The sequence below is a fragment of the Pristiophorus japonicus genome, chromosome 1 (genome assembly GCF_044704955.1).
Source record: "Pristiophorus japonicus isolate sPriJap1 chromosome 1, sPriJap1.hap1, whole genome shotgun sequence".
Lineage (NCBI taxonomy): Eukaryota > Metazoa > Chordata > Chondrichthyes > Pristiophoridae > Pristiophorus > Pristiophorus japonicus.
Genome location: NC_091977.1, coordinates 321796810 through 321824560, shown reverse-complemented (window position 1 = coordinate 321824560; position 27751 = coordinate 321796810). Strand labels below are relative to the sequence as shown.

The 27751-nt window shown below is 44.1% G+C and overlaps 1 protein-coding gene across 5 annotated transcripts; it reads left to right on the top strand.

Annotated features, from left to right (window-relative positions):
- Positions 1-1247: 1247 nt before the first annotated feature.
- Positions 1248-27747, top strand: ntaq1 (N-terminal glutamine amidase 1). 5 transcript variants are annotated; one of them, XM_070873792.1, is made up of 7 exons: positions 1404-1482; positions 2500-2578; positions 5605-5704; positions 10820-10870; positions 21612-21760; positions 25216-25340; positions 25580-27747. In XM_070873792.1, the coding sequence occupies exons 2-7, from the start codon at positions 2571-2573 to the stop codon at positions 25687-25689; spliced, it is 543 nt and encodes a 180-aa protein (XP_070729893.1). In that variant the 5' UTR covers positions 1404-1482; positions 2500-2570; the 3' UTR covers positions 25690-27747. The 5 variants fall into 5 exon arrangements, with proteins under 5 accessions (XP_070729887.1, XP_070729945.1, XP_070729960.1 ...); XM_070873786.1 differs by lacking the exon at positions 2500-2578 and having other exon boundaries at positions 1248-1482; XM_070873844.1 differs by lacking the exons at positions 2500-2578; positions 5605-5704 and having other exon boundaries at positions 1248-1482.
- Positions 27748-27751: the final 4 nt, after the last annotated feature.

Below are 27751 nucleotides of genomic sequence, written 5' to 3'. Positions count from 1 at the left end.
CCGGCATGACCAATGCCCTCAATAAAGAAATCCCTTAACATCTCCCCCCGCAGGCGTCTGTGAACTTACAGAGACTGGCCAAGCGCCGAAGGTCCGCAACAAAGTCCGGTATGCTCTGTCCTTCCCGATGTCGGTGTGTATAGAATCGGTGATGGGCCATGTGTATACTGCTCGCCGGTTTGAGGTGCTCACCGATCAGTTTGCTGAGCTCTTCAAAGGTTTTGTCCGCCAGCTTCTCGGGTGCAAGCAGGTCTTTCATCAGCGCGTACGTCTTAGGTTCACAGCTAGTCAGTAGATGTGCCCTTCGCTTGAAGCCGCTGCATCTCCCAGCCAGTCCTTCGTGACAAAGCTCTGCTGGAGCCTCTCAACGAAATCGTCCCAGTCCTCACCAACACAGTACCGTTCCTCTGTGCTACCGTTGACCATTCTTGTGAGTCGTTGATTCCCGTTTCTCGTCGCCAAATGTAATGTCCTTACACACTACTTTAAATTCACACGAGGCACATTCTGCAGACAAGGTCACTCTGTGACCTGAAGCTTTATTCACAGGACCAAGAAGTGATGACTCTGCGTGGGACCTCGCTTTATATACCTGGATGACCAGGTGAGGAGTGTCTCCCACAAGTTCACCCCCTGTGGTCAAGTTGTGCATTTCTTAGGTGTATACAGTGTACAGTGTTGTTATGAAGGTTACAGTTACATGAAGGTTACATACATGACACAAGTCTTCCTCGATTCTGAGGGACTGCTTATGATGATTTCTAAAATATCCAAATCCGTCTGTATCCGGTTGTGCTGCTCATTATTTGGCTCTGCCTTCTATTTTATTTTCAGTATCTCAGGATCAGGCTCCAGTTGTTTCTTACCTACACATAAATAACCCTGATGCAGAAACTAACTGTTGGTTGTAAAATTTGCATATAATACCAAAATAGAGCAGTAGGCACACAGGATGCAGTTAATAATTGAGGAATACCTGCATGTAAAGACATGAAGAAACCCCGTTTATCAATTTAATGCAATTCCGATATATATATAAGTATTCCTAAATGGGCACGGTCTGATCGCATTGCAGAAGCGGCAGTAAAATTACTGAACAGGAGATCTGACTGGCGTTCAAATCAAACCACAGTTTACTGTTTGCCGCAAACAATCAGTCTCTGCAGGGTCTGCTGCAGTGTGCGCGCGCAGCCCTCCGCGCGGCTCTTACGTCATCTGTGCAACCGCTATTGTCCTCCGTCTGTTTAAAACTATATTCTCTCTGATGGATGGTTCCGAGAGGAGAAATCACACCGGTTCCTGGTCTTTGCAAGTCGCCTTTTGAAACTGTTCTTTTCTAATTACATTTATTGGTTTGCCAGTTCTGTTGTTTTTTCCCAAAGTTGTTATGTCTACCCCCAACCCCGATAGGTTAGGGCCAGGCGGTAAATGCCAGATCTCCGCCATTATAAAGGAGGATTGTGTGTACACCCGCTGTTACTGGTAAGCAAGCCTGGCAAGCCCCACTCCCTGTGAGAGGTGGTCTCACTTATTGTAGGTTAAAATTTCACCTATTTTGATGTAACTTTCATAAAATTAAACATAGCTCCATATCTTTAGCTGGGTTGTAATTAGTGTACTTTTATTTTTTTATGTGAAGAAACCTACTCGAACTGGAGGAAGGTGTTCCCCAGGGGTCGGTTCTAAGACCACTGCTTTTCTTGATAATATATTGGATGTGGGTATACAAGGCACAATTTCAAAATTTGCAGATAACATTGTTGTGGGAAATCATCACTCTGAATCAAGATGTTGAGTTCAATCGAACCGGCCATTATTACAGGCTAGCAGGGGAGCGGTATGGCTGTCTGCCTTCACCACCTCAAATACATTTAGAGCATCATTCTTGCAGAGATTATATTGTACATTTCCCATACCATATATGGGCAATTCCAGTTAACTGTGTACACAAATAAGTTTTCAGTGCAAATCATCATCATAGGCAGTCCCTTGAAATCGAGGAAGACTTGCTTCCACTCTAAAAGTGAGTTCTCCGATGACTGTACAGTTCAATACGGGAATTACAGATGGGACAGACAGTCGTTGAAGGAAAGGGTGGGGAGTCTGGTTTGCTGCAAGCTCCTTCTGCTGCTTGCATTGTTTTCTGCATGCTCTTGGCGACAAGACTTGAGGTGCTCAGCGCCCTCCTGGATGCTGTACCTCCACTTAGGGCAGTCTTTGACCAGAGTGCAAAAGCTAGGTGCTGTCCAACAAGGTGTCCTTGGAGCTAGGGAGCCCGTCGGACCACTGTCACGGGTTGAACAGCTGGTTCCTTACACCATAGTGAAGGCTGCTGTCCACCATTATCTTGAGCTGTGATGTCCTGTGTACATGCATTCTGCTTCTGCCATACTAGTATGACTAAATGTTGTTTAGCACTATATTGTTAAACTAGAATATGTTCAGTTTAACCCTATATACCGTTAGCTTACTTTTAACTTTAACCCTCTATAATTTTAGCTTCCCCAGCAACACAAAACTTGGAAGTATAGTGAACAGTGAAGAGGAGAGTGATAAGACTTCAGGAAGAAATGGATAGGTTAGTGAAATGGTGGACATGTGGCAGACGAAATTTAATGCAGAAAAGTGTGAAGGATACAGTTTGGTAGAAAGAATGAGGAAAGGAAATATAAATGGAAGGGTACAACACTAAAGGGGGTGCATGAACAGAGAGACCTGGGGTTATGTGTGCATAAATCGTTGGCAGTGGCAGGGAAGGGTGAGAAAGCAGTTAAAAAGGCTTATGAGATCCTGGGCTTCATAAATAGAGGTATAGAGTATGATGTACCTGTATAAAACACTAGTTCGACCTCAACTGGAATATTGTGTCCAATTCTGGGCACCACACTTTAGGAAGAATGTGATGGCCTTATAGAAGGTGCAGAAAAGATTTACGAGAATGATTCCAGGAATACGGGATATCCGTTTCGTTGACAAACTGGAGAAGCTGGCGTTGTTCTCCTTGGAGCAGAAAAGATTGAGAGGAGATTTGATAGAGGTGTTCAAAATCATGAGGGGTCTGGGCAGAGTAGATAGAGAGAAACTATTCCTATTGGCAGAAGGTCGAGAACCAGAGGACACAGATTTAAGGTGATTGGCAAAAGAACCAAAAGCGATGTAAGGAAAAACTTTTTTACGCAGCGAGTGGTTGGGTTCTGGAATGTACTGCCTGAAAGGGTGGAGGAGGCAGACTCAATCTTATCTTTCAAAAGGGTGTTGGATAAGTATCTGAAGGAAAAAAAATTGCAGTGCTATGGGGAAAGGGCAGAGGAGTGGGACTAGTTGAACGTCAGCATGGGCTCGACAGGCTGCCTTCCGTACTCTAACCATTCTGTGATTCTGTTATGATCTGGAATGCACTTCCTGAAAGGGTGGTGGAAGCAGATTTGATTGTAACTTTTGAAAAGGAATGGGATAAATACTTGAAAAGGAAATATTTGCAGGGGTACGGGGAAAGGGCAAGGGGAGTGGGACTAATTGAATAGCTCTTTCAAAGAGCTGGCACAGGCACGATGGGCCGAATGGCATGCTACTGTGCTGTATGATTCTATAAATATCAGTCGCCTGATCTTGACCACAATGCATCAGTTTCATTCTTTTGGGGGCAGGTAAGGCTTTTTAAAGTAAAACGGTATCTGACCCCTTGCTCTTGTATTGGTCTCCCTTGCACCCCTCCCCCAAACTTCCTCCCAAACTTCCCTGGCCCACATACTAAAGTTACTCTGCAACCAGATGCAGGAAGATCTGCAAATGTTCTTGGTGCTGCTTCAGTTTTGATCCTGCTGTTCCAATGGCACTTGTTCTGAGCTGAAATTGGGAATATATAGAATTGTTGGAAAGGTGTTTTTTTTTTCTTTGAAGGATTATTCATAATCGGCTTTAAGAATTAAAAGACTGATTATAGCCATGCTGGCCTTTAATGCTTCTGATCTGCCATTGTCACTGACCAAACCCACTTTATTGATCTTATCTAATATTGTTGGCATTTCTACTGCAGCATCAAATGATAAAGGAAACACAACTGAATTTATGATTGAAAACAATTTTATGTACTGCTGCATTCAGCAGTTCACTGCTAGCTTACAAACTCCATCTTGAAGATTCCTTGTCTTTCTTTACAATCACTCTTTCCAGACAGCGGATCTGACCTCCACGTGTACAAAGACCGGTCCCAGCTCGGCTCTGGTCATGTGCCCTTGGCTAAAATAGCCTGATGAGATTGTCTACGCTTACACGTGACAAATGGCCACTTGGATGAGGTACCAAAGGCCTACCAGTACCTCTGGAGTCTTATCCCAGCCATGAGTGCCATGCCTTTAAGAAATGAAGTGAAAGCAAAATCTGCTTTGCACTTTGAATCATAGAAACGTACAGCACAGAAGGCGGCTATTCGGCCCAATATGCCTGTGCTGGCTCTTTGAATGAGCAGTCGTGTTTAGTCCCACACCCCCGCTTTTTATCCATAATCCTGTAAATTCCTCATTCTCAAGTATCTGTCCAACTCCCTTTTAAAAATTATTTATGGAATCAGCTTTAACCACCTTTTCAGGAAGAGCGTTCCAGATCCCCACAACCTGAGTGAAAAAAACTCTCCTCATCTCCGCTCTAGTTCTTTTGCCAATGATTTTAAATCTATGACCTCTGGTTATTGACCCAGTCGCCAGAGGGAATAGTTTTTCCCTATTTACTCGATCAAAACCTCTCATCATCTTGAAAACCCCTATTAGATCACCTCTTAATCTTCTCTGTTCCAGGGAGAAGAGTCCTAACTTTTTCCAACCTCTCCTCATAACTGAAGTCCCATGTCCCTGGTAACATCTGAGTAAACCTCTGTACTCTTTCTAAGGCCTTTACATCTTTCCTGAAGTAACATTTCAAAATTCTCATTCCTTATTTTCAAATCCCTCCATGGTCTTGCCCCTCCCTATCTCTGTATTCACCTCCAGCCCCCCCCCCCCCGAGATGTCTGCGCTCCTCTGATTCTGCCCTCTTGAGCATCCCTTTTTATAATCGCTCAACCATTGGTGGCCGTGCTTTCTGTTGCCTGGGCCCCAAGCTCTAGAACTCCCTGCCTAAACCTCTCCGCCTCTCTTACCTCTCTTTCCTCCTTCAAACGCTCCTTAAAACCCACCTCTTTGACCAAGCTTTTGGTTACCTGCGTTAATTTCTACTTATGTGCTTGGTGTCATTTTTTAATCTCATAATACTCCTGTGAAGTGCCTTGGGACATTTCACTACGTTCAAGGTGCTATATAAATACAAGTTGTTGTTGTTGTTTAAGCAAACGGTCTTTCCTAATTGCTTGCTGTACCTGAATGTTAACTTTCTGTGATTCCTGTACAAGGACACTCAAATCCCTCTGCACACCAACATTTACTAGTCTCTCAACTATCATTTTAAAAATCTGCTTTACTATTCTCCTTCCCAAAATGGATAATTTCATATTTCACCACATTATACTCCATCTGATATATTCAGGTACTGCTCACTTGCTGGTTATTTTTACTGAACTTAATTTACTGGAAGAATTATTACAATTCTTCTATCACTAAATGTGTTTTCCAGTGAAGAAAACGTGTGGAAACTTTGTGAATATATAAAGAATAGAAGACAGCATCCTTTGGAAGAATGGTATGCAGTTTTTATATCAAATGATCAAAAGATGGTAAGTGCAGTTTGAAAGTAAAATGTCCATTTTCTTCTTCTGAGGTGCAAGAATTTTAATACATTCCTTTTTCCCATAAAGACTTAATTATCACCCTGAATAGAGTTAATTGTTTCAGGCACCAAAACAGTAAATTTGATGAAAAGTAGCACGCGCACTCAGTACTGCACAGATTTTTGTGCTCAAGTCTCTGGAGTGGCGCTTGAACCCTCAACCTTCTGACTCTGAGGTGAGAGTCCTGCCCACTAAACCATGTCTACCCCTAACTAAATACACCTAGAAACTGAATAATTATGATTGGAATCAGAACAAACATTTGAAATTAAATGTGTTATTAGAATGGTAATAATTCTTCCAGTGAATTAATTTTAGTTACTTTGTAAAAATAATCAGCAGGTGAGCAGTACCTGAACATATTAGATGGAGTATAATGTGGTAAAATGTGAAATTATCCATTTTGGTAGGACAAATAGTAAAGCAGTTTTTTAATGCCAGGTGAGAGACTAGTTGGTGTGCAGAGGGATTTGGGTGTCCTTGTACACGAATTACAGAAAATTAACATGCAGGTACAGCAAGAATTAGGAAGGAAAATAGTATGTTAGCCTTTATTGCAAGGGGGTTGGAGTATAAGAGTAAGGAAGTATTGCTGCCATTCTGTAGGGCTTTGGTGAGACCACACCTGGAGTACTGTAAACAGTTTTTATCTCCTGACCTGAGGAAGGTTATACTTGCCTTTAGACGGGATGCAATGAAAGTTCACTAGATTGATTCCTGGGATGAGAGGGTTGTCCTGTGAGGAGAGATTGAGTAAAATGGACCTCTGGAGTTTAGAAGAATGAGAGGGGATCTCATTGAAATGTATAAAATTCTTAGAGGGCTTGACATGGTAGATGCTGAAAGGCTGTTCCCCCTGGCTGGGGAGATTAGAACTTGGAGTCACAGTCTCAGGATAATTTTGCGAAAGGAACGATGTCTTCACTCAAAGGGTTGTGAATCTTTGTCTTTCTTTACCCCAGTGGACTGTGGATGCTCAGTTGTTGAGTATATTCAAGACAGTGATTGATAGATTTTTGGATACTCAGGGATATGGGGATAGAGTTGGAAAGTAGAGGTGAGGTAGAAGAACAGCCATGATCGTATTGCATGGCGGAGCAGGCTCAAAGGGCCGTATGGTCTACGCCTGCTCCTATTTTTTTTATGTTCTTATATTTTTCACCACAATGGCGCAGAGCAGCTTTAAATTGGTTTCTGGTCTTAAAGGGTTGACGGCAGAGAGGCAGTGGCAAATATTTATAGATCACATGGATGAACTTCAACAGTTGTACATCCCTGTCTGGAGTAAAAATAACACAGGGAAGATGGCTCAACCGTGGCTAACAAGGGAAATTAAGAATAGTGTTAGATCCAAGGAAGAGGCATATAAATTGGCCAGTAAAAACAGCAAACCTGAGGACTAGGAGAAATTTAGAATTCAGCAGAGGATGACAAAGGGTTTAATTAGCAGGGGGAAAACAGAGTACGAGAGGAAGCTTGCTGGGAACATAAAAACTTACTGCAAAAGCTTCTATAGATATGTGAAGAGAAAAAGATTAGTGAAGGCGAACGTAGGTCCCTTGCAATCGGACTCGGGTGAATTAATAATGGGGAACAAAGAAATGGCAGACCAATTGAAAAAATACTTTGGTTCTGTCTTCACGAAGGAAGACACAAATGACCTTCCGGAAATACTAGGGGACCGAGGGTCCAGCGAGATGGAGGAACTGACAGATATCCTTATTAGGCGGGAAATTGTGTTGGGGAAATTGATGGGATTGAAGGCCGATAAATCCCGGGGCCTGATAGTCTGCATCCCTGAGTACTTAAGGAGGTGGCCCTAGAAATAGTGGATGCATTGGTGATCATTTTCCAACAGTCTATCGACTCTGGATCAGTTCCTATGGACTGGAGGGTAGCTAATGTAACACCACTTTTTAAAAAAGGCGGGAGAGAGAAAACGGGTAATTGTAGACCGGTTAGTCTGACATCAGATCAGTAGTGGGGAAAATGTTGGAGTCAATTATTAAGGATGAAATAGTAGCGCATTTGGAAAGCAGTGACAGGATCGGTCCAAGTCAGCATGGATTTGTGAAAGGGAAATCATGCTTGACAAATCTTCTGAAATTTTTTGAGGATGTAACTTGTAGAGTGGACAAGGGAGAACCAGTGGATGTGGTGTATTTGGACTTTCAAAAGGCATTTGACAAAGTCCCACACAAGAGATTGGTGTGCAAAATCAAAGCACATGATATTGGGGGTAATGTACTGGCGTGGATAGAGAATTGGTTGGCAGACAGGAAGCAGAGAGTCGGGATAAACTGGCCCTTTTCGGAATGGGAGGCAGTGACTAGTGGAGTGCCACAGGGCTCAATGCTGGGACCCCAGCTCTTTACATTATACATTAATGATTTGGATGAAGGAATTGAATGTAATATCTCCAAGTTTGCAGATGACACTAAACTGGGTGGTGGTGTGAGCTGTGAGGAGGATGCCAAGAGGCTGCAGGGTGATTTGGACAGGTTAGGTGAGTGGGCAAATGCATGGCAGATGCAGTATAATGTGGATAAATGTGAGGTTATCCACTTTGGTGGCAGAAATACGAGGGCAGAGTATTATCTGAATGGTGGCAGATTAGGAAAAGGGGAGGTGCAATGAGACCTGGGTGTCATGGTTCATCAGTCATTGAAAGTTGGCATGCAGGTACAGCAGGCGGTGAAGAAGGCAAATGGTATGTTGGCCTTCATAGCTAGGGGATTTGAGTATAGGAGCAGGGAGGTCTTACTGCAATTGTACAGGGCCTTGGTGAGGCCTCACCTGGAATATTGTGTTCAGTTTTGGTCTCCTAATCTGAGGAAGGATGTTCTTGTTATTGAGGGAGTGCAGCGAAGGTTCACCAGACTGATTCCAGGGATGGCTGGACTGACGTATGAGGAGAGACTGGATCAACTGGGCCTTTATTCACTGGAGTTTAGAAGGATGAGAGGGGATCTTATAGAAACGTATAAGATTCTGACGGGACAGGACAGGTTAGATGTGGGAAGAATGTTCCCAATGTTGGGGAAGTCCAGAACCAGGGGACACAGTCTTAGAATAAGGGGTAGGCCATTTAGGACTGAGATGAGGAGGAACTTCTTCACTCAGAGAGTTGTTAACCTGTGGAATTCCCTGCCGCAGAGAGTTGTTGATGCCAGTTCATTTAATATATTCAAGAGGGAGTTAGATGTGGCCCTTACGGCTAAAGGGATCAAGGGGTATGGAGAGAAAGCGGGAAAGGGGTACTGAGGTGCATGATCAGCCATGATCTTATTGAATGGTGGTGCAGGCTCGAAGGGCCGAATGGCCTACTCCTGCACCTATTTTCTATGTTAAGGACTCTGTTACCTATTAACATTGCTGCACAATTTAATAATGAGCTCCACTCAAAGGTTGTTTTGAAAAAAAAACGTAAGGAATTCTGGGCTTTATAAATAGAAGCATTGAGTACAAAAGCAAGGAAGTTATGCCAAACTTTTATAAATCGCTAGTTAGGCCTCAAATGGAGTATTGTGTGTCCAGTTCTGGGCACCGAACTTTCGGAAGGATGTTAAGGCCTTCAGTTATGTGGAGAGACTAGAAAAGCTGGGATTGTTCTCCTTTAGAGCAGAGAAGGTTGAGGGGAGATTTAAGAGAGAAGTTTTAAATTATAAAGGATTTTGACACAGCAAATGAGAAACTGTTTCTACTGGCAGAAGACATAAATTTGATGAGATGAGAAGAATTTTTTAATGTAGCGAGTTGTTACCATCTGGATTGCACTGCCTGAAAGGGCGATGGATGCAGATTCAATAGTAACTTTCAAAAGGGAATTGGATAAATAATTAAAAAGAAAATGGTGGGCTCTGGGGAAAAAGCAGGAGAGTGGTAATTGTATAGCTCTTTGAAAGAGCGGCGTATACACGATGGGCCGAATGGCCTCCTGTGCTGTAAGATTCTATGAACTTGTACACCATGCAGTCACTGGACAACAGAAGCTCTGTCTGCTCAATATGTGTAGCACATTAGCAACATTAAATACTGATAACAAGTGAGATTGAATAAGAAACACAGCAATGATAGGAAGGCAAATGGTATGTTGGCCTTCATTGCAAGAGGATTTGAGTACACGAGCAAGAATGTCTTACTACAGTTATACAGGGCCTTGGTGAGACCACACCTGGAGTATTGTGTGCAGTTTTGGTCTCCTTACCTAAGAAAGGATATATTTGCCATAGAGGGAGTGCAGCGATGGTTCACCAGACTGATTGATTCCTGGGATGGCAAGACTGTCGTATGAGGAGAGATTGGGTGGACTAGGCCTGTATTCACTAGAGTTTAGAAGAATATGAGGGGATCTCATTGAAACGTATAAAATTCTGACTGGGTTGGATAGACTGGATGCGGGGAGGATGTTTCCCCTGGCTGGGAAGTCAAGAACAAGAGGTCACAGTCTCAGGATACAGGGTAAGAAATTTAGCACTGAGATGAGGAGAAATTTTTTCACTAAAGGTGGTGAACCTGTGGAATTATCTACCACAGAAGGCTGTGGAGGCCAAGTCACTGAATATATTTAAGAAGGAGATAGATAGATTTCTAGATACAAAAGGCATTAAGGGGTATGGGGAAAAAGCGGGAATATGGTGTTGAGATAGATGATCAGCCATGATCATTATGAATGGCAGTGCAGGCGCAAAGGGCCGAATGGCCTACTACTCTGTTTTCTATGTTTCTATGTAAAGTTTACGTTCAACAATATAGCTTATTTTGAGATCGGCTAACTTGACATGGACAAGGGATTGAATCTGGGCTCAGCATGCTTTGAAAGGCTCATCCTCACACTGTATAGTGCAGTTCCCCACTGAGCCACCAGAGGGGTCCCCATTATAGCCCATTCTCTCTTAGTTGCATTATTTGAAACGTACAAGCAAGAATGACCTGATCACCATTGACATGATACAGTAATTAAAGAAAATTAACAGTCACATTGAAGACTTGAATAACGACTGTGGGATAGCTTTTTTGTCTAATTTTACATTGCTTTTATTCACTTCATTCTTTGCAAAGGTGCCTATCTGGAGACAGCAGTCTGGCCATGGCGATCAGCCAGTAGTCTGGGTAAGTGATCACTTTGTTAATCAATGGGGGGGGGGAAAATTTCGGTTGGAGGCTTCCTTTGGGCGAACGCCTCCGTCCGGAAAAAAAATGACACAAATACCTGGTGGTCCCGGAGGAACATAGGATTGCGCTCGGAGGCCCAGTTTCGCAGTCCAGCGTACGGGAACATGTCTTCCAGGTATGTATTCGTATTCTGGGATTACGTGGGCCTGGACCACCAATGAACATCTAGTATTCTCATTGATAATAATGGGAACGCTGTTTGTATGAGCTCCCATTACTATCAATGAGAGTACCCCCCAAAAACAAGAAACACAACACAATAAATAAAAAAAACACCTCACGTATTTAAAATTAATTGAAATTGAATGTAATTAAATGTTTTAGAAAAAAAAATTTAGATTTTTTTTTTAAACATGTTTTAATTGGGTTAAAAATAAACTTGCCTTAATGGACAGGGTTTTTAATATAAAAATAAGTGATTAAATTTAATTTTTCTATGTTTTAAAATTCTTACGCTGGTAAAAGTAGGATATACGCCTGCTTTTACCAGGCGTAAGAATTTGAAGGACATTCGCTGGGCAAGAGTGGGGCAAATAGCGCAATCTCTGCTCCGCGGTTGTCCTCGCTGCAGGGATACGTGCAATCTGTCAAAAGACATTTGCGTGTGAGATGCACCAGAAGCCAGACTGGAGGAACATGGAATTCTTAAGGATGGGGCGTTTGGCTGTAGAACTGGAGAAAGTTACAGATGTAGGGAGGGGTGAGTCTATTAAGGGATTCAAACAGGCAGATGAGAATTTTAAATTTTTGGCAATGTGTTACTGGGAGTAACTGTAAATCAGCAGTACAGGGTGTTAGATGAGTGGGACTTGGTGCGAGATAGAATATGGGCAGCTTTGGATGAGCTGAAGTTTAAGGAGAGTGGAGGATGGGAGTCTGGCCAGGAGAGCAATGGAATAGTCGAATTTGAAGGTGAGAAATGCATGGATGAAGGTTTCGGCAGCAGATGGGCTGAGGCAGGAGGGGAGATGGGCAATGTTTCTGGTGGGGACCGAAGATGATGGCTTTGGTCTTCCTAATAAGAACATTAGACCATAAGAAATAGGAGCAGGAGAAGGAGTAGGCCATACGGCCCCTCGAGCCTTCTCCATTATTTAATACGATCATGACTGATCCGATCATGGACTCAGGTCCACTTTCCTGCCTGCTCCCCATAACCCTTTATCCCCTATTTGTTTAAGAAACTGTCTATTTCTGTCTTAAATTTATTCAATGTCCAAGCTTCCACAGCTCTCTGAGGCAGCGAATTCCACAAATTTACAACCCTCAGAAGAAATTTCTCCTCATCTTAGTTTTAAATGGGCGGCCCCTTATTCTAAGATCATACCCTCTAGTTCTAGTCTCCCCCATCAGTGGAAACATCCTCTCTGCATCCACCTTGTCAAGCCCCCTCATCTTATATGTTTCGACGAGATCACCTCTCATTCTTCTGAATTCCAATGAGTAGAGGCCAAACCTATTCAACCTTTCCTCATAAGTCAACCCCCTCATCTCCGGAATCAACTTAGTGAACCTTCTCTGAACTGCCTCCAAAGCAAGTATATCCTTTTGTAAATATGGAAACCAAAACTGCACGCAGTATTCCAGGTGTGGCCTCACCAATACTCTATATAGCTGTAGCAAGACTTCCTTACTTTTATACTCTATCCCCATTGCAATAAAGGCCAAGATTCCATTGGCCTTCTTGATCACTTGCTGTACCTGCATACTGTCCTTTTGTGTTTCATGCACAAGTACCCCCAGGTCCTGCTGTACCAAAGATTTTGCAATCTTTCTCCATTTAAATAATAACTTGCTCTTGAATTTTTTCTGCCAAAGTGCATGACCTCACACCTTCCAACATTATACTCCATCTGCCAAATTTTTGCCCATTCACTTAGCCTGTCTGTCGTTTTGCAGATTTTTTGTGCCCTCCTAGAAACATAGAAACATAGAAAATAGGTACAGGAGTAGGCCATTCGGCCCTTCTAGCCTGCACTGCCATTCAATGAGTTCATGGCTGAACATGCAACTTCAATACCCCCTTCCTGCTTTCTCGCCATATCCATTGATCCCCCTAGTAGTAAGGACTTCATCTAACTCCCTTTTGAATATATTTAGTAAATTGGCCTCAACTACTTTCTGTGGTAGAGAATTCCACAGGTTCACCACTCTCTGGGTGAAGAAGTTTCTCCTCATCTCGGTCCTAAATGGCTTACCCCTTATCCTTAGACTGTGACCCCTGGTTCTGGACTTCCCCAACATTGGGAACATTCTTCCTGCATCTAACCTGTCCAAACCCGTCAGAATTTTAAACGTTTCTATGAGGTCCCCTCTCATTCTTCTGATCTCCAGTGAATACAAGCTCAGTTGATCCAGTCTTTCTTGATAGGTCAGTCCCACCATCCCGGGAATCAGTCTGGTGAATCTTCGCTGCACTCCCTCAATAGCAAGAATGTCCTTCCTCAAGTTAGGAGACCAAAACTGTACACAATACTCCAGGTGTGGCCTCAACAAGGCCCTGTACAACTGTAGCAACACCTCCCTGCCCCTGTACTCAAATCCCCTCGCTATGAAGGCCAACATGCCATTTGCTTTCTTAACCGCCTGCTGTACCTGCATGCCAACCTTCAATGACTGATGTACCATGACATCCAGGTCTCGTTGCACCTCCCCTTTTCCTAATCTGTCACCGTTCAGATAATAGTCTGTCTCTCTGTTTTTACCACCAAAGTGGATAACCTCACATTTATCCACATTATACTTCATCTGCCATGCATTTGCCCACTCACCTAACCTATCCAAGTCACTCTGCAGCCTCATAGCATCCTCCTCGCAGCTCACACTGCCACCCAACTTGGTGTAATCCGCAAGTTTGGAGATACTACATTTAATCCCCTCGTCTAAATCATTAATGTACAATGTAAACAGCTGGGGCCCCAGCACAGAACCTTGCAGTACCCCACTAGTCACTGCCTGCCATTCTAAAAAGTACCCATTTACTCCTACTCTTTGCTTCCTGTCTGACAACCAGTTCTCAATCCACGTCAGCACACTACCCCCAATCCCATGTGCTTTAACTTTGCACATTAATCTCTTGTGTGGGACCTTGTCGAAAGCCTTCTGAAAGTCCAAATATACCACATCAACTGGTTCTCCCTTGTCCACTTTACTGGAAACATCCTCAAAAAATTCCAGAAGATTTGTCAAGCATGATTTTCCTTTCACAAATCCATGCTGACTTGGACCTATCATGTCACCTCTTTCCAAATGCGCTGCTATGACATCCTTAATAATTGATTCCATCATTTTACCCACTACTGAGGTCAGGCTGACCGGTCTATAATTCCCTGTTTTCTCTCTCCCTCCTTTTTTAAAAAGTGGGGTTTACATTGGCTACCCTCCACTCGATATGAACTGATCCAGAGTCAATGGAATGTTGGAAAATGACTGTCCATGCATCTGCTATTTCCAAGGCCACCTCCTTAAGTACTCTGGGATGCAGTCCATCCGGCCCATGGGATTTATCGGCCTTCAATCCCATCAATTTCCCCAACACAATTTCCCGACTAATAAAGATTTCCCTCAGTTCCTCCTCCTTACTGGACCCTCTGACCCCTTTTATATCCGAAAGGTTGTTTGTGTCCTCCTTAGTGAATACTGAACCAAAGTACTTGTTCAATTGGTCTGCCATTTCTTTGTTCCCCGTTATGACTTCCCCTGATTCTGACTGCAGGGGACCTACGTTTGTCTTTACTAACCTTTTTCTCTTTACATATCTATAGAAACTTTTGCAATCCGCCTTAATGTTCCCTGCAAGCTTCTTCTCGTACTCCATTTTCCCTGCCCTAATCAAACCCTTTGTCCTCCTCTGCTGAGTTCTAAATTTCTCCCAGTCCCTGGGTTCGCTGCTATTTCTGGCCAATTTGTATGCCACTTCCTTGGCTTTAATACTATCCCTGATTTCCCTTGATAGCCACGGTTGAGCCACCTTCCCTTTTTTATTTTTACGCCAGACAGGAATGTACAATTGTTGCAGTTCATCCATGCGGTCTCTAAATGTCTGCCATTGCCCATCCACAGTCAACCCCTTAAGTATCATTCGCCAATCTATCCTAGCCAATTCACGCCTCATACCTTCAAAGTTACCCTTCTTTAAGTTCTGGACCATGGTCTCTGAATTAACTGTTTCATTCTCCATCCTAATGCAGAATTCCACCATATTATGGTCACTCTTCCCCAAGGGGCCTCGCACATTGAGATTGCTAATTAATCCCCTCTCATTACACAACACCCAGTCTAAGATAGCCTCCCCCCTAGTTGGTTCCTCGACATATTGGTCTAGAATACCATCCCTTATGCACCAGGAAATCCTCCTCCACCGTATTGCTTCCAGTTTGGCTAGCCCAATCTATGTGCATATTAAAGTCACCCATTATAACTGCTGCACCTTTATTGCATGCACCCCTAATTTCCTGTTTGATGCCCTCCCCAACATCATTACTACTGTTTGGAGGTCTGTACACAACTCCCACTAATGTTTTTTGCCCTTTGGTGTTCTGCAGCTCTACCCATATAGATTCCACATCATCCAAGCTAATGTCCTTCCTAACTATTGCATTAATCTCCTCTTTAACCAGCAATGCTACCCCACCTCCTTTTCCTTTTATTCTATCCTTCCTGAATGTTGAATACCCCTGGATGTTGAGTTCCCAGCCCTGATCATCCTGGGGCCACGTCTCCGTAATCCCAATCACATTATATTTGTTAACATCTATTTGCACAGTTAATTCATCCACCTTATTGCGGATACTCCTTGCATTAAGACACAAGGCCTTCAGGTTTGTTTTTTTAACACCCTTTGTCCTCTTAGAATTTTGCTGTACAGTGGCCCTTTTTGTTCTTTGCCTTGGGTTTCTCTGCCCTCCACTTTTCCTCATCTCCTTTCTGTCTTTTGCTTTTGCCTTCTTTTTGTTTCCCTCTATCTCCCTGCATTGGTTCCCATCCCCCTGCCATATTAGTTTAACTCCTCCCCAACAGCACTAGCAAACACTCCCCTAAGGACATTGGTTCCGGTCCTGCCCAGGTGCAGACCGTCCGGTTTGTACTGGTCCCACCTCCCCCAGAACCGGTTCCAATGCCCCAGGAATTTTAATCCCTCCCTGCTGCACCACTGCTCAAGCCACGTATTCATCTGCGCTATCCTGCGATTCCTACTCTGACTAGCACGTGGCACTGGTAGCAATCCCGAGATTACTACTTTTGAGGTCCTACTTTTTAATTTAGCTCCCAGCTCCTTAAATTCGTTTCGTAGGACCTCATCCCTTTTTTTACCTATGTCGTTGGTACCAATGTGCACCACGACAACTGGCTGTTCTCCCTCCCTTTTTAGAATGTCCTGCACCCGCTCCGAGACATCCTTGACCCTTGCACCAGGGAGGCAACATACCATCCTGGAGTCTCGGTTGCGGCCGCAGAAACACCTATCTATTCCCCTCACAATTGAATCCCCTATAACTATCGCTCTCCCACTCTTTTTCCTGCCCTCCTGTGCAACAGAGCCAGCCACGGTGCCATGAACTTGGCTGCTGCTGCCCTCCCCTGATGAGTCATCCCCCTCAACAGCACTCAAAGCGGTGTATCTGTTTTGCAGGGGGATGACCACAGGGGACCCCTGCACTACCTTCCTTGCACTACTCTTCCTGTTGGTCTTCCATTCCCTATCTGGCTGTGGACTCTTCTCCTGCGGTAAGACCAACTCGCTACAAGTGATACTCACGTCATTCTCAGCATCGTGGATGCTCCAGAGTGAATCCACCCTCAGCTCCAACTCCGCAACGCGGACCGTCGGGAGGCGGATACACTTCCCGCAGATGTAGTCGTCAGGGACACCGGAAGCGTCCCTGAGTTCCCACATGGTACAGGAGGAGCATATCACGTGACCGAGCTCTCTTGCCATGACTTAACCCTTAGATACACTTAAATTGGCAACAACAATGTTAAAAATTACTCACTGTTATCGAAGAGAAAAAAGAAAAAAGAAAACTACTCACCAATCACCAGCCAATCACTTACCCCCTTGGCTGTGACGTCACCTTTCTGTTTCTTTCTACTTTTTTGCTTTCTCCCTGTAGCTGCACCGGTACGCCTCTCGCCGACCCTGGACTCGCGCTGCTCCGAGCTCCCGCCTCCTTAACTGACTGCTCGAAGTGCTCGACTCCCGCTGGCCTTTATTGGCCTCTCGCCGACCCCGGACTCGCGCTGCTCAGAGCTCCCGCCTCCTCGACTGACTGCTCGAAGTGCTCGACTCCCGCTGGCCTTTATAGGCCTCTCGCCGACCCCGGACTCGCGCTGCTCAGAGCTCCCGCCTCCTCGACTGACTGCTCACACATTGCTTTTCCTCCCATCTTTGTATCGTCAGCAAACTTGGCTACGTTACACTCAGTCCCTTCTTCCAAGTCGTTAATATAGATTGTAAATAGTTGGGGTCCCAGCACTGATTCCTGCGGCACCCCACTAGTTACTGATTGCCAACCAGTGAATGAACCATTTATCGCGACTCTCTGTTCTCTGTTAGTTAGCCAATCCTCGATCCATGCTAATATATTACCCCCAACCCCGTGAACTTTTATCTTGTGCAGTAACCTTTTATGTGGCACCTTGTCAAATGCCTTCTGGAAGTCCAAATGCACCACATCCACTGGTTCCCCTTTATCCACCCTGTTCGTTACATCCTCAAAGAATTCCGGAAAATTTGTCAAACATGACTTCCCCTTCCTAAATTCATGCTGACTCTGCCTGACTGAATTTTGCTTTTCCAAATGTCTTGCTACTGCTTCTTTAATAATGGACTCCAACATTTTCCCAACCACAGATGTTAGGCTAACTGGTCTATAGTTTCTTGTTTTTTGTCTGCCTCCTTTTTTAAATAGGGCATTACATTTGCAGTTTTCCAATCTGCTGGGACCTCTCCAGAATCCAGGTAATTTTGGTAAATTACAACCAATACATCCACAATCCCTGCCTCTACTTTTCTTAAGACCTTAGGTTGCAAGCCATCAGGTCCAGGGGATTTATCTGCCTTTCGTCCCATTATCTTACTGAGTACCACCTCCTTAGTGATTGTGATTGTGATTGTGTTAAGTTCCTCCCCCCACCCCCCCTATAGCCCCTTGACTATTCACTATTGGAATATTGTTAGTGTCCTCTACGGTAAAGACTGATACAAAATATTTGTTCAGAGTTTCTGCCATCTCCATGTTCTCCATTACTAATTTCCTGGTCTCATCCTCGAAGGGACCAACATTTACTTTAGCCACTCTTCCTTTTTATATACCTATAGAAACTCTTGCTATCTGTTTTTATATTTTGTGGTAGTTTACTTTCATAGCCTATCTTCACTTTCTTAATCATTTTTTTAGTCATTCTTTGCTGGCTTTTAAAAGCTTCCCAATCTTCTGTCCTCCCACTCGTTTTGGCCACTTTGTATGCCCTTGTTTTTAAATTGGATACCGTCCTTTATTTCTTTAGTTCGCCACAGATGGCTATCTTTTCTCTTACACCCTTTCCTCCTCACTGGGATATATTTTTGTTGAGAGTTGTGAAATATCACCTTAAATGTACACCACTGTTCATCAACCGTCCTACACTTTAATCTATTTTCCCAGTCCACTTTAGCCAACTCTGCCCTCATACCTTCAAAGTCTCCTTTTATTTAAGCTTAGTACGTGGGTTAGAGATCCAACTTTCTCACCCTGCATCTGAATTTGAAATTCAATCATGCTATGGTCACTCATTCCAATGGGATCCTTTACTAAGAGATTGTTTATTAATCCTGTCTCGTTACACAAGACCAGATCTAAGATAGCCTGCCCCCTGGTTGGTTCTGTTACATACTGCTCAAGGAACCCGTCCCTTATGCACTCTATGAACTCTTCCTTAAGACTACCCTGACCAATTTGATTTGTCCAATCAATATGGAGGTTAAAATCACGCATGATTATTGCTGTTCCCTTTTTACAAGCCTCCACTATTTCCTAATTTATGCTCTGACCAACAGAGTTGCTACTGTTAGGAGGCCTATGGACTACGCCCACCAGTGACTTTTTCCCCTTATTATTCCTTATCTCCAACCAAACTGTTTCAACGTCCTGATTATTTGCGCCAATATCGTTTCTCACTATTGCAGTAATTCCATCCTTTATCAATCGAGCAACCCCACCTCCTTTTCCTTTCTGTCTGTCCTTCCGGATTGTCAAATACCCCTGAATATTTAATTCCAAGTCCTGGTCACCTTGCAACCACGTCTCTGTAATGGCAATCAGATCATACCCATTTGTCCCAATTTGTGCCGTCAATTCATCTATTTTGTTACCAATGCAACGTGCATTTAGACAAAGTGCCTTTAAATTTGTGTTTTTTAACCTTTTTTTCTGCTTGTTTCCTCTCTTCTTCAAACTCTCTTTCTTTATTTTTGCTTTCTAATTCCAGCTTCACTCCCCTCCCTACTGAATCTATTTTCAGGTTCCCATTCCCCCGCCAAGCTAGTTTAAACCCTCCCCAACAGCACTAGCAAACCCCCCCTGCGAGGATATTGGTCCCGGCGCTGTTGAGGTGCAACCCGTCCGGCTTGTACAGATCCCACCTCCCCCAGAAGCGGTCGCAATGCCTCAAAAAAACTAAAGCCCTCCCACCTGCACCATCTATCCAGTCACATATTCATCTGTTCTATCCTCCTATTTCTGTACTCACTAGCTCGTGGCACTGGGAGTAATCTGGAGATTACTACCTTTGAAGTCCTGCTTTTTAATCTCTCTCCTAGCTCCCTAAACTCTGCCTGCAGGACCTCATCCCTCTTCCTACCTATGTCATTGGTACCGATGTGGACCACGACCTCTGGCTGTTCACCCTCTCCCCCCAGAATGCCCTGCAGCTGTTCAGTGACATCCTTGACCCGGGCACCAGAGAGGCAACATACCATCCTGGAGTCACATCTGTGGCCGCAGAAACGCCTGTCTGCTCCCCTGACTATGGAATCCCCTACCACTATAGCTCTTCCATTCTTTTTCCTCCCCCCCCCCCCCCCCCCCCCCTCCCCCAGCCCCGGTGCAACTGAGCCACCCGTGGTGGCATGGACTTGGCTCTGGCTGCACTCCCCAGAGCCACCATCGCCCTCACTGGTACTCAGAACAGAATACCGGTTGGAGAGTGAGATGGACTCGGGGGACTCCTGCAATACTGCCTAGTCCTCCTCTTCTGTTCAGGGATCACCCAAAACCTATCTGCCTGCACACTCTTAAGCTGCGGGGTGACCACCTCTAGAAACATGCTATCCACGTAGCTCTCAGTCTCACGGATGCACCGCAGTGACTCCAGCCGCCGCTCAAACTCTGAAACGCGGAGCTCGAGTTGGTGCAGCTGGAGACACCACCTGCACACATGGTTGTCCCGGCTGTGCGAAGCATCCAGGATTTCCCTCATGCCACAGGATGTGCAATCCACAGGACTGAGCTGTCCTGTCATCCCTCTAGTTACACTTGCAACTATCAAGTAGAACTAAACTCTAAACCTGAGCACAACACACACAGCAGCTACTCAGCAAACAGCCGATTTTAATTAACTGGTTCTCCTTAGATAATAAAGATCACATATATTTACTTGCAGTTTCTAATTACAACAATGCCAAAGGTTTCCTATTGAAAAGAAAAATACTCACAAATCCACCAGCCAATCATTTACCTGCTTGGTTGTGACGTCACACTTCGATTTCGATTCTTTTTACTTTTTGTCCCTGCAGCAGCTGGCTCCTCCCGACTCTCGGGCTCCTTTATCTGGGCCTGGAACTCTCGCTCCTTGTCCATCACACTGAGGTCCGATCTGCCTGTTCAGGTGAACCTTAAAGATCCCATGGCACTATTCAAAGAAGAGTGGGCAGTTCTTGCGGTGTATTGGCTAATATTTCTCTCTCAACCAATGACAATAACAACTTGCATTTATTTAACTTAGTAAATCGTCCCAAGGCGCTCCAGAGGAGTGTTACCGAACAGAATTTGTCACCGAGGTACATAAGGTGATCAAAAGCTTGGTCAACGAGATAGGTTTTAAGGAGTAACATAAAGGAAGTTTAAGGAGGGAATTCCAGAGCTTTGGGCCCAGGCACCTGAAGGCACAGCTTCCAATGGTGGAGCGATTAAAATTGGGGATGCTCAAGGGGCCAGATTTGGAGGAGCGCAAAAATCTCAGAGGTTTGTAGAGCTGGAGGAGGTTACAGAGATAGGGAGAGGGCGAGGCCATGGAGGGATTTGAACACAGGGATAAGAATTTTAAAATCTAGGCGTTGTCGGACTGGGAGCCAATGTAGGTCAGCAAACACAGGGGTGATGGGTGTACGGGACCTGGTGCAAGTTAGAATACCGGCAGCAGATACCACCTAAAAGCAGATTGTCTGGCCATTCATCTTGCAGCTGTTTGTAGTTTTTGGGCATAGAACAGCTACTACATTTACTTGTGTAACAATTGTGACTTTAATTAGGTAATTAATTGTGTAAACGCTCTAGGATATTTTGATGTGAGAAGCACCACATAAATACAAGTGTTACAGTAAGTATATAATTATTGATAAATTAATAGCAATTATAGTTTGCTTGTAATCCAAAATACTATAGTGCAAACATTACAATAATAATGTATTTTAAACCAGGATTACCATGTTATCCTACTCCACGATTGTGGAGGACAGCATTGTGAGGTCTATGACCTGGATACGACTCTCCCATTTCCATGTCCTTTCGATTCTTATGTGAAAGAAGCCTTCAGATCTGAAGATCTCATCCAACCGGCTTTTCGAAGGTGAGGAGAGCTGTAATTTAAGAGATATTCCTTTGATTAGTTCTTCACAACTTTTCAGTGGTCAGAATGTGATGGATGAACTTTATAAATATTACTAATTACAGAGGGAATGAGCTGGGAATTTCAGGGAGGGAATTCCAGAGCTCGGGGCCCAGACAGCTGAAGGCACGATTACCAGTGGTGGGGCGACGGAAATCGGGGGGGGGGGGGGGTCAAACTCTGGTCTGTAAGGTGTTAAGTATGCTACCAATGGTGTAAAGCCCGAGGGAGGGGAAAATCTAAGCACTCCTAACCAGTATCCAGTGATCCATGTTAACAGACAGAAAGCAGGAAAGTATAGACCAGTTAGCCTAACTGTCGTTGGGAAAATGCTGGCGTCCATTATTAAGGAAGCAGTAGCAGGACATTTGGAAAAGCATAATTCAATCAAGCAGAGTCAGCATGGTTTTATGAAAGGGAAATCATGTTTGACAAATTTGCTGGAGTTCTTTGAGAATGTAACGAGCAGGGTGGATAAGGGGGAACCAGTGGATGTGATGTATTTGGATTTCCAGAAGGCATTCGATAAGGTGCCACATAAAAGGTTACTGCACAAGATAAAGTTCACGGGGTTAGAGGATTGGCTAACTAACAGAAAACAATCAGGATAAATGGGTCATTTTCCGGTTGGCAAAGAGTAACTTGTGGGGTGCCGCAGGGATCAGTGCTGGGTCATCAACTATTTACCATCTATATTAATAACTTGGATGAAGAGACCAAGTTTGCTGATGATACAAAGATGGTCAGGAAAGCAAATTGTGAGGAGGACACACAAATCTGCAAAGGGATATAGAGAGGCTAAGTGAGTGGGCAAACATTTGGCAGATGGAGTATAATATGGGAAAATGTGAGGTTATCCACTTTGGCAGAAACAATAGAAAAGCAAATTATAATTTAAATGGAGAAAAATTGCAAAGTGCTGCAGTACAGAGGGACCTGGGAGTCCTTGTGCATGAAACACAAAAAGTTAATATGCAGGTACAGTAAGTAATCAGGAAGGCAAATGGAATGTTGGCCTTTATTGCAAAGGGGATAGAGTATAAAAGCAGAGAAGTCCTGCTACAACTGTACAGAGTATTGATGAGGCCACACCTAGAGTACTGCGTACAGTTTTGATCTTCGTATTTAAGGAAGGATAAACTTGCATTGGAGGCTGTTCAGAGAAGATTCACTATATTGATTCTGGAGATGAGAGGGGTGACTTATGAAGATAGGTTGAGTAGGTTGGGCCTATACTCACTGGAATTCAGAAGAATGAGAGGTAATCTTATCGAAACATATAAGATAATGAGGGGGCTCAACAAGGTGGATACAGAGAGGATGTTTCTACTCATTGGGGAAACTAAAACTAGGGGACATAGGGCCCAAGTTTCTGCACGATAAAAAACGGGCGCCCCTCCGAGCTGGGCGCCCGTTTTTCGCGCCTAAAACGGCGCCAGAAAAAAAACGCGCGATTCTGGAGCGCCCTGCAGCTCCTTGTCTGTTTGGCGCGGCGCCCAGGGGGGCGGAGCCTACACTCGCGCCGATTTTGTAAGTGGGAGGGGGCGGGTACTATTTAAATTAGTTTTTTTCCTGCCGGCAACGCTGCGCGTGCGTATTGCAGCGTTCGCGCACGCGCAGTGTGAAGGAAACATTGGCACTCGGCCATTTTTGTAGTTCTTTGTAGCTGTTTAATTTTTGAACATTTTTTAATAAAAGCACATTGCCATCAGCACATCAGCACTGAGGCTTCTTGCAGCAGTGAGAAGGCTGCAGGAAGCCTCAAAGTTGAGGCAGCCGTTTCCCTCCCCCTCCCCGCCCGCCGCGGGAACGAACGGCTTTCTCCTCCCCCACCCCCGCGGGAACGAACGGCTTTCTCTATCCCCCCCACCCCACCCCCTTGTGGGAACGAACGCCTGCAGCATTCTCCCTGGCTGAAGCACTTTCACACAGGTAGGAAGATGGTTTATTTAATCTTTTCTTTGCTTATAAATGTTTATTCAGGTTGGATTTATTTGTATAATATTTGTAGAAGTATAAATAAGGATTTATTATAGAATTTAATGACTTCCCTCCCCCCCCCTTCCCCCCCCACCTCGTTCTGGACGCCTAATTTGTAACCTGCGCCTGATTTTTTAATGTGTAGAACAGGTTTTTTCAGTTCTACAAAAATCTTCACTTGCTCCATTCTAAGTTAGTTTGGAGTACGTTTTCACTGTGGAAACTTTGAATTCAGGCGTCAGTGGCCGGACACGCCCCCTTTTGAAGAAAAAATTCTGTTCCAAAGTGGAACTGTTCTAATTGATTAGAACTGCAGAAAAAAAAATGTGGAGAATTGCGATTTCTAAGATAGTCCGTTCTCCACCAGTTGCTCCTAAAAATCAGGCGCAAATCATGTGGAAACTTGGGCCCATAGTCTCAGAATAAGGGGCCGCCCATTTAAAACTGAGACGAGGAAGAATTTTTTCTGAGGGTTGTAAATCTATGGAATTCTCAGCCCCAGAGACCTGTGGAAGCTGGGTCACTGAATATATTTAAGGTGGAGATTTATGAGCGATAAGGGGTTATGGGGAGCGGGGAGGGACTTGGAGCTGAGTACATGATCAGATCAGCCAAATGGCCTGCTCCTATTTCTTATGTTCTTATGTAAAAGTACGTGTGTACGAGTGTGGACAGGATTGCGTTTGTCTGCCATGCTAAATAAGTGAGGAGCACTAACTGTCTAGGCTCACATGTGAAAGAATGGCTATTTGGAAGGGATACTGTCGGAGGCCTCTGCCTCAGACCATAAAACCATGCCCCAACAAGGAATCAGTGACATCATAGGAGAAGGAGAGAAAATTAGAAAATGAGAAAAGAAGGAAACAGAATCATGACCTCAGGATGACACAAAGCACTAAATACTTTTGAAGTACAGTCACTGTTGTAATGTAGGAAAAGCCGCAGCCAATTTGCGAACAGCAAGATCCCACAAGCAGCAGTGATAATGACCAGATAAATCTCTTTTAGTGATGTTGGCTTAGGGATAAATATTGGCCTAGACACCGGGGATAACTGCCCTGTTCTTCTGTAAAATAGTGCCATGGGATCTTGCACGTCCAATGAAAGAGCAGATAGGACCTCGGCTTAACGTCTCATCAGAAAGACGGTACATCCGACAGTGCAGCACTCCCTCAGTGTTGCACTAGGAGTGTCAGCCTAGATTTATGTGCTTAAGTCTCTGGAGTGGGACTTAAACCCTCAACCTTCTGACTCAGAATCGAGAGTGCTACCCACTGAGTCACAGCCGACATGGAAACAAAAAGATGGAAAGAAGAAAAAAATTATGAAACGAGAGTTTAGGAAAAGAGAGAAGATACTTGGAAGGAATAGATATTGCTCAAAAAACAGAGGCAGAAATATATTATGCAACAAATTATGCTACTATTTTTGTGCAGGAAAATGAGAGTTCTAAGAGCAGATCTGTTCCTGAAGACATTCGCTTCAGATCGGTCTCATATGAAAGATGCTTGTGGAATGTGGCGCATGACTCCTCCATCGTATCCCTGTATTCAAACTGCAGGTCAGTGAAAGAAAATGTGTTGGGAACTTTAAAAAGCAATGCTCCAAAAACTGATAACGCATGTTTTCTAATGTAATTAAAAGTTTGGACTGGGCTCATGTCCTGTGGGGGGGGGGGGGCGGGGGCGACGTGACGTGACGTGTCTTGTGGGGGGAGGGGGGCAACGTGACGTGTCCTGGGGGAGGGCGACGTGTCTTTTAAAACTTGCATCTCCTAACCTGTCACTGGTTGAAATCTAGAGGCGAAGATGAACCTGGATGATTTTATCAGTATGGCTCCTACCATCGGATGGGGTGATGTGTATACCCTTCCAGAATTTGTACAACAATTTGGAATTACAACGCTATAATATTTGGAAGAAAAACTATTTGAAGTTTCCAGTATTAATCCTTGCCCTGCAACATGTAGAGGAACTGCATAAGAGGGACACAAATAATTCTGCAAGAAGCATTTTGGGTGTTTAAAGTGTGTAAAAGAAAACCCCAAAATGGCCAGTAAATAACACACAGACAGCAGGAATACAGCAGAGAGAGTTAGAGACTAAAGAAAATCTAATTCAAACTATTGTTACTGGTGATTCCAAACAGACTTTCAAGTTGCACACATTGCTCAAGAATGAACTGTTTGCATTAAATGAAGACAATGTGATGAACTGTTTTCTACAGCCACATGCTATATCTTTGGACACATCATAGTGCAGACTGTTCCTTCATGCATTGAAATCACAACAGTAAAGGACACCAAACCTACCTAATCCGTGTGGAAACTTCCAAAATATTGTTATTCCACAATGCAAAATAGTTTAATAAAATGTCATGTTTTGAAGCTTAACATTCATTTTCTACTATAGATGACATGATTAATCGTGCAAGGGGTTTATGAAAGTCAACTGAACCATTCAGTGTGTTGCTGCGCTGTTACTCACTCTGAAGTATGTGCTAATTGCTTATGGTACGCAGATATATAATGATTTTAGACTAGGGTTGCCAGTGCAGCAGATTGGAGACCGATGCAAAGTTCCACAACAGTCGGGGGATGCAGGTTAGCCTCCTGAGCTATGCTGTTGTAGCAAGATGTACACGAGGGCAGCATGGGACACCATCAAGGGAAGGAAAGAGACTCACAGGAAGTCAACTGCAGGCTGCATCACTGTCTTCTAGTGGGTGTGTGGGTCAAGAGCAGCACCATGAAAGGTATAAAAGCTGGTCCTTGGCTAGAGGTGTTCAGGTGGCTGTAAGAATAGAAGTGTTTAGTAATGATAAAATTGATTCTATATATAAATGTTAAAAGTATAGATTATACGAAAAGAAAAGTTTGAAGAGACAAAATGGATACCTTCCCCAAGTTCATGTCTCCTGACTGGGCAGAGCTCAAGTTACAAAGGAAGCATGGCTTTGAAACTTACCAAACTAGAAAATATGTTAATTACATATGAACATAAGAATTAGGAACAGGAGCAGGCCATCTAGCCCCTCGAGCCTGCTCCGCCACTCAACAAGATCATGGCTGATCTGGCCGTGGACTCAGTTCCACTTACCCGCCCGCTCCCCATAACCCTTAATGGTTAAAAATCTATCTATCTGTAATTTGAATACATTCAATGAGCTAGCCTCAACTGCTTCCCTGGGCAGAGAATTTCACAGATTCACAACCCTCTGGGAGAAGAAATTCCTTCTCAACTCGGTTTTAAATTGGCTCCCCCGTATTTTGAGGCTGTGCCCCCTAGTTCTAGTCTCCCCGACCAGTGGAAACAACCTCTCTGCCTCTATCTTGTCTATCCCTTTCATTATTTTAAATGTTTCTATAAGATCACCCCTCATCTTTCTGAACTCCAACGAGTAAAGACCCAGTCTACTCAATCTATCATCATAAGGTAACCCCCTCATCTCCGGAATCCGCCTCGTGAATCGTCTCTGTACCCCCTCCAAAGCTAGTATATCCTTCCTTAAGTAAGGTGACCAAAACTGCACGCAGTACTCCAGGTGCGGCCTCATCAATACCCTGTACAGTACAATTGGAAAGCCATTAACCTAATCAAGGAATGGCACTGGTGCTCCAGACAGACACATGTATGAGGAGAAGCCAATCAGGAATGGCCCTGGAACCAAGACCCAATCCTGAGGCTTTCTGAGAAACTATGGCCTTAAGAGGTATAAAAACTCAAGCCAAAGATTGCTCTGTCTCTTTTCTTAAGCACACAGCAAAAAGCAGGATCTCCCTCTACAGACAAAGGAGCAGGCCGTGTACTTTGCCAGAGGGAAATAAAGTATACCTTTTTTATTGTAATATCATTGTATCTGTTGTAATTAAGTAGAGTCCGTAGGATACTAATAGACTGCAGTTGTGTTCGATAGGTTATTTGCATGTGTTGTGTTTAATAAACTTAGTCCAAATTGTTTTAAAAGAATTGG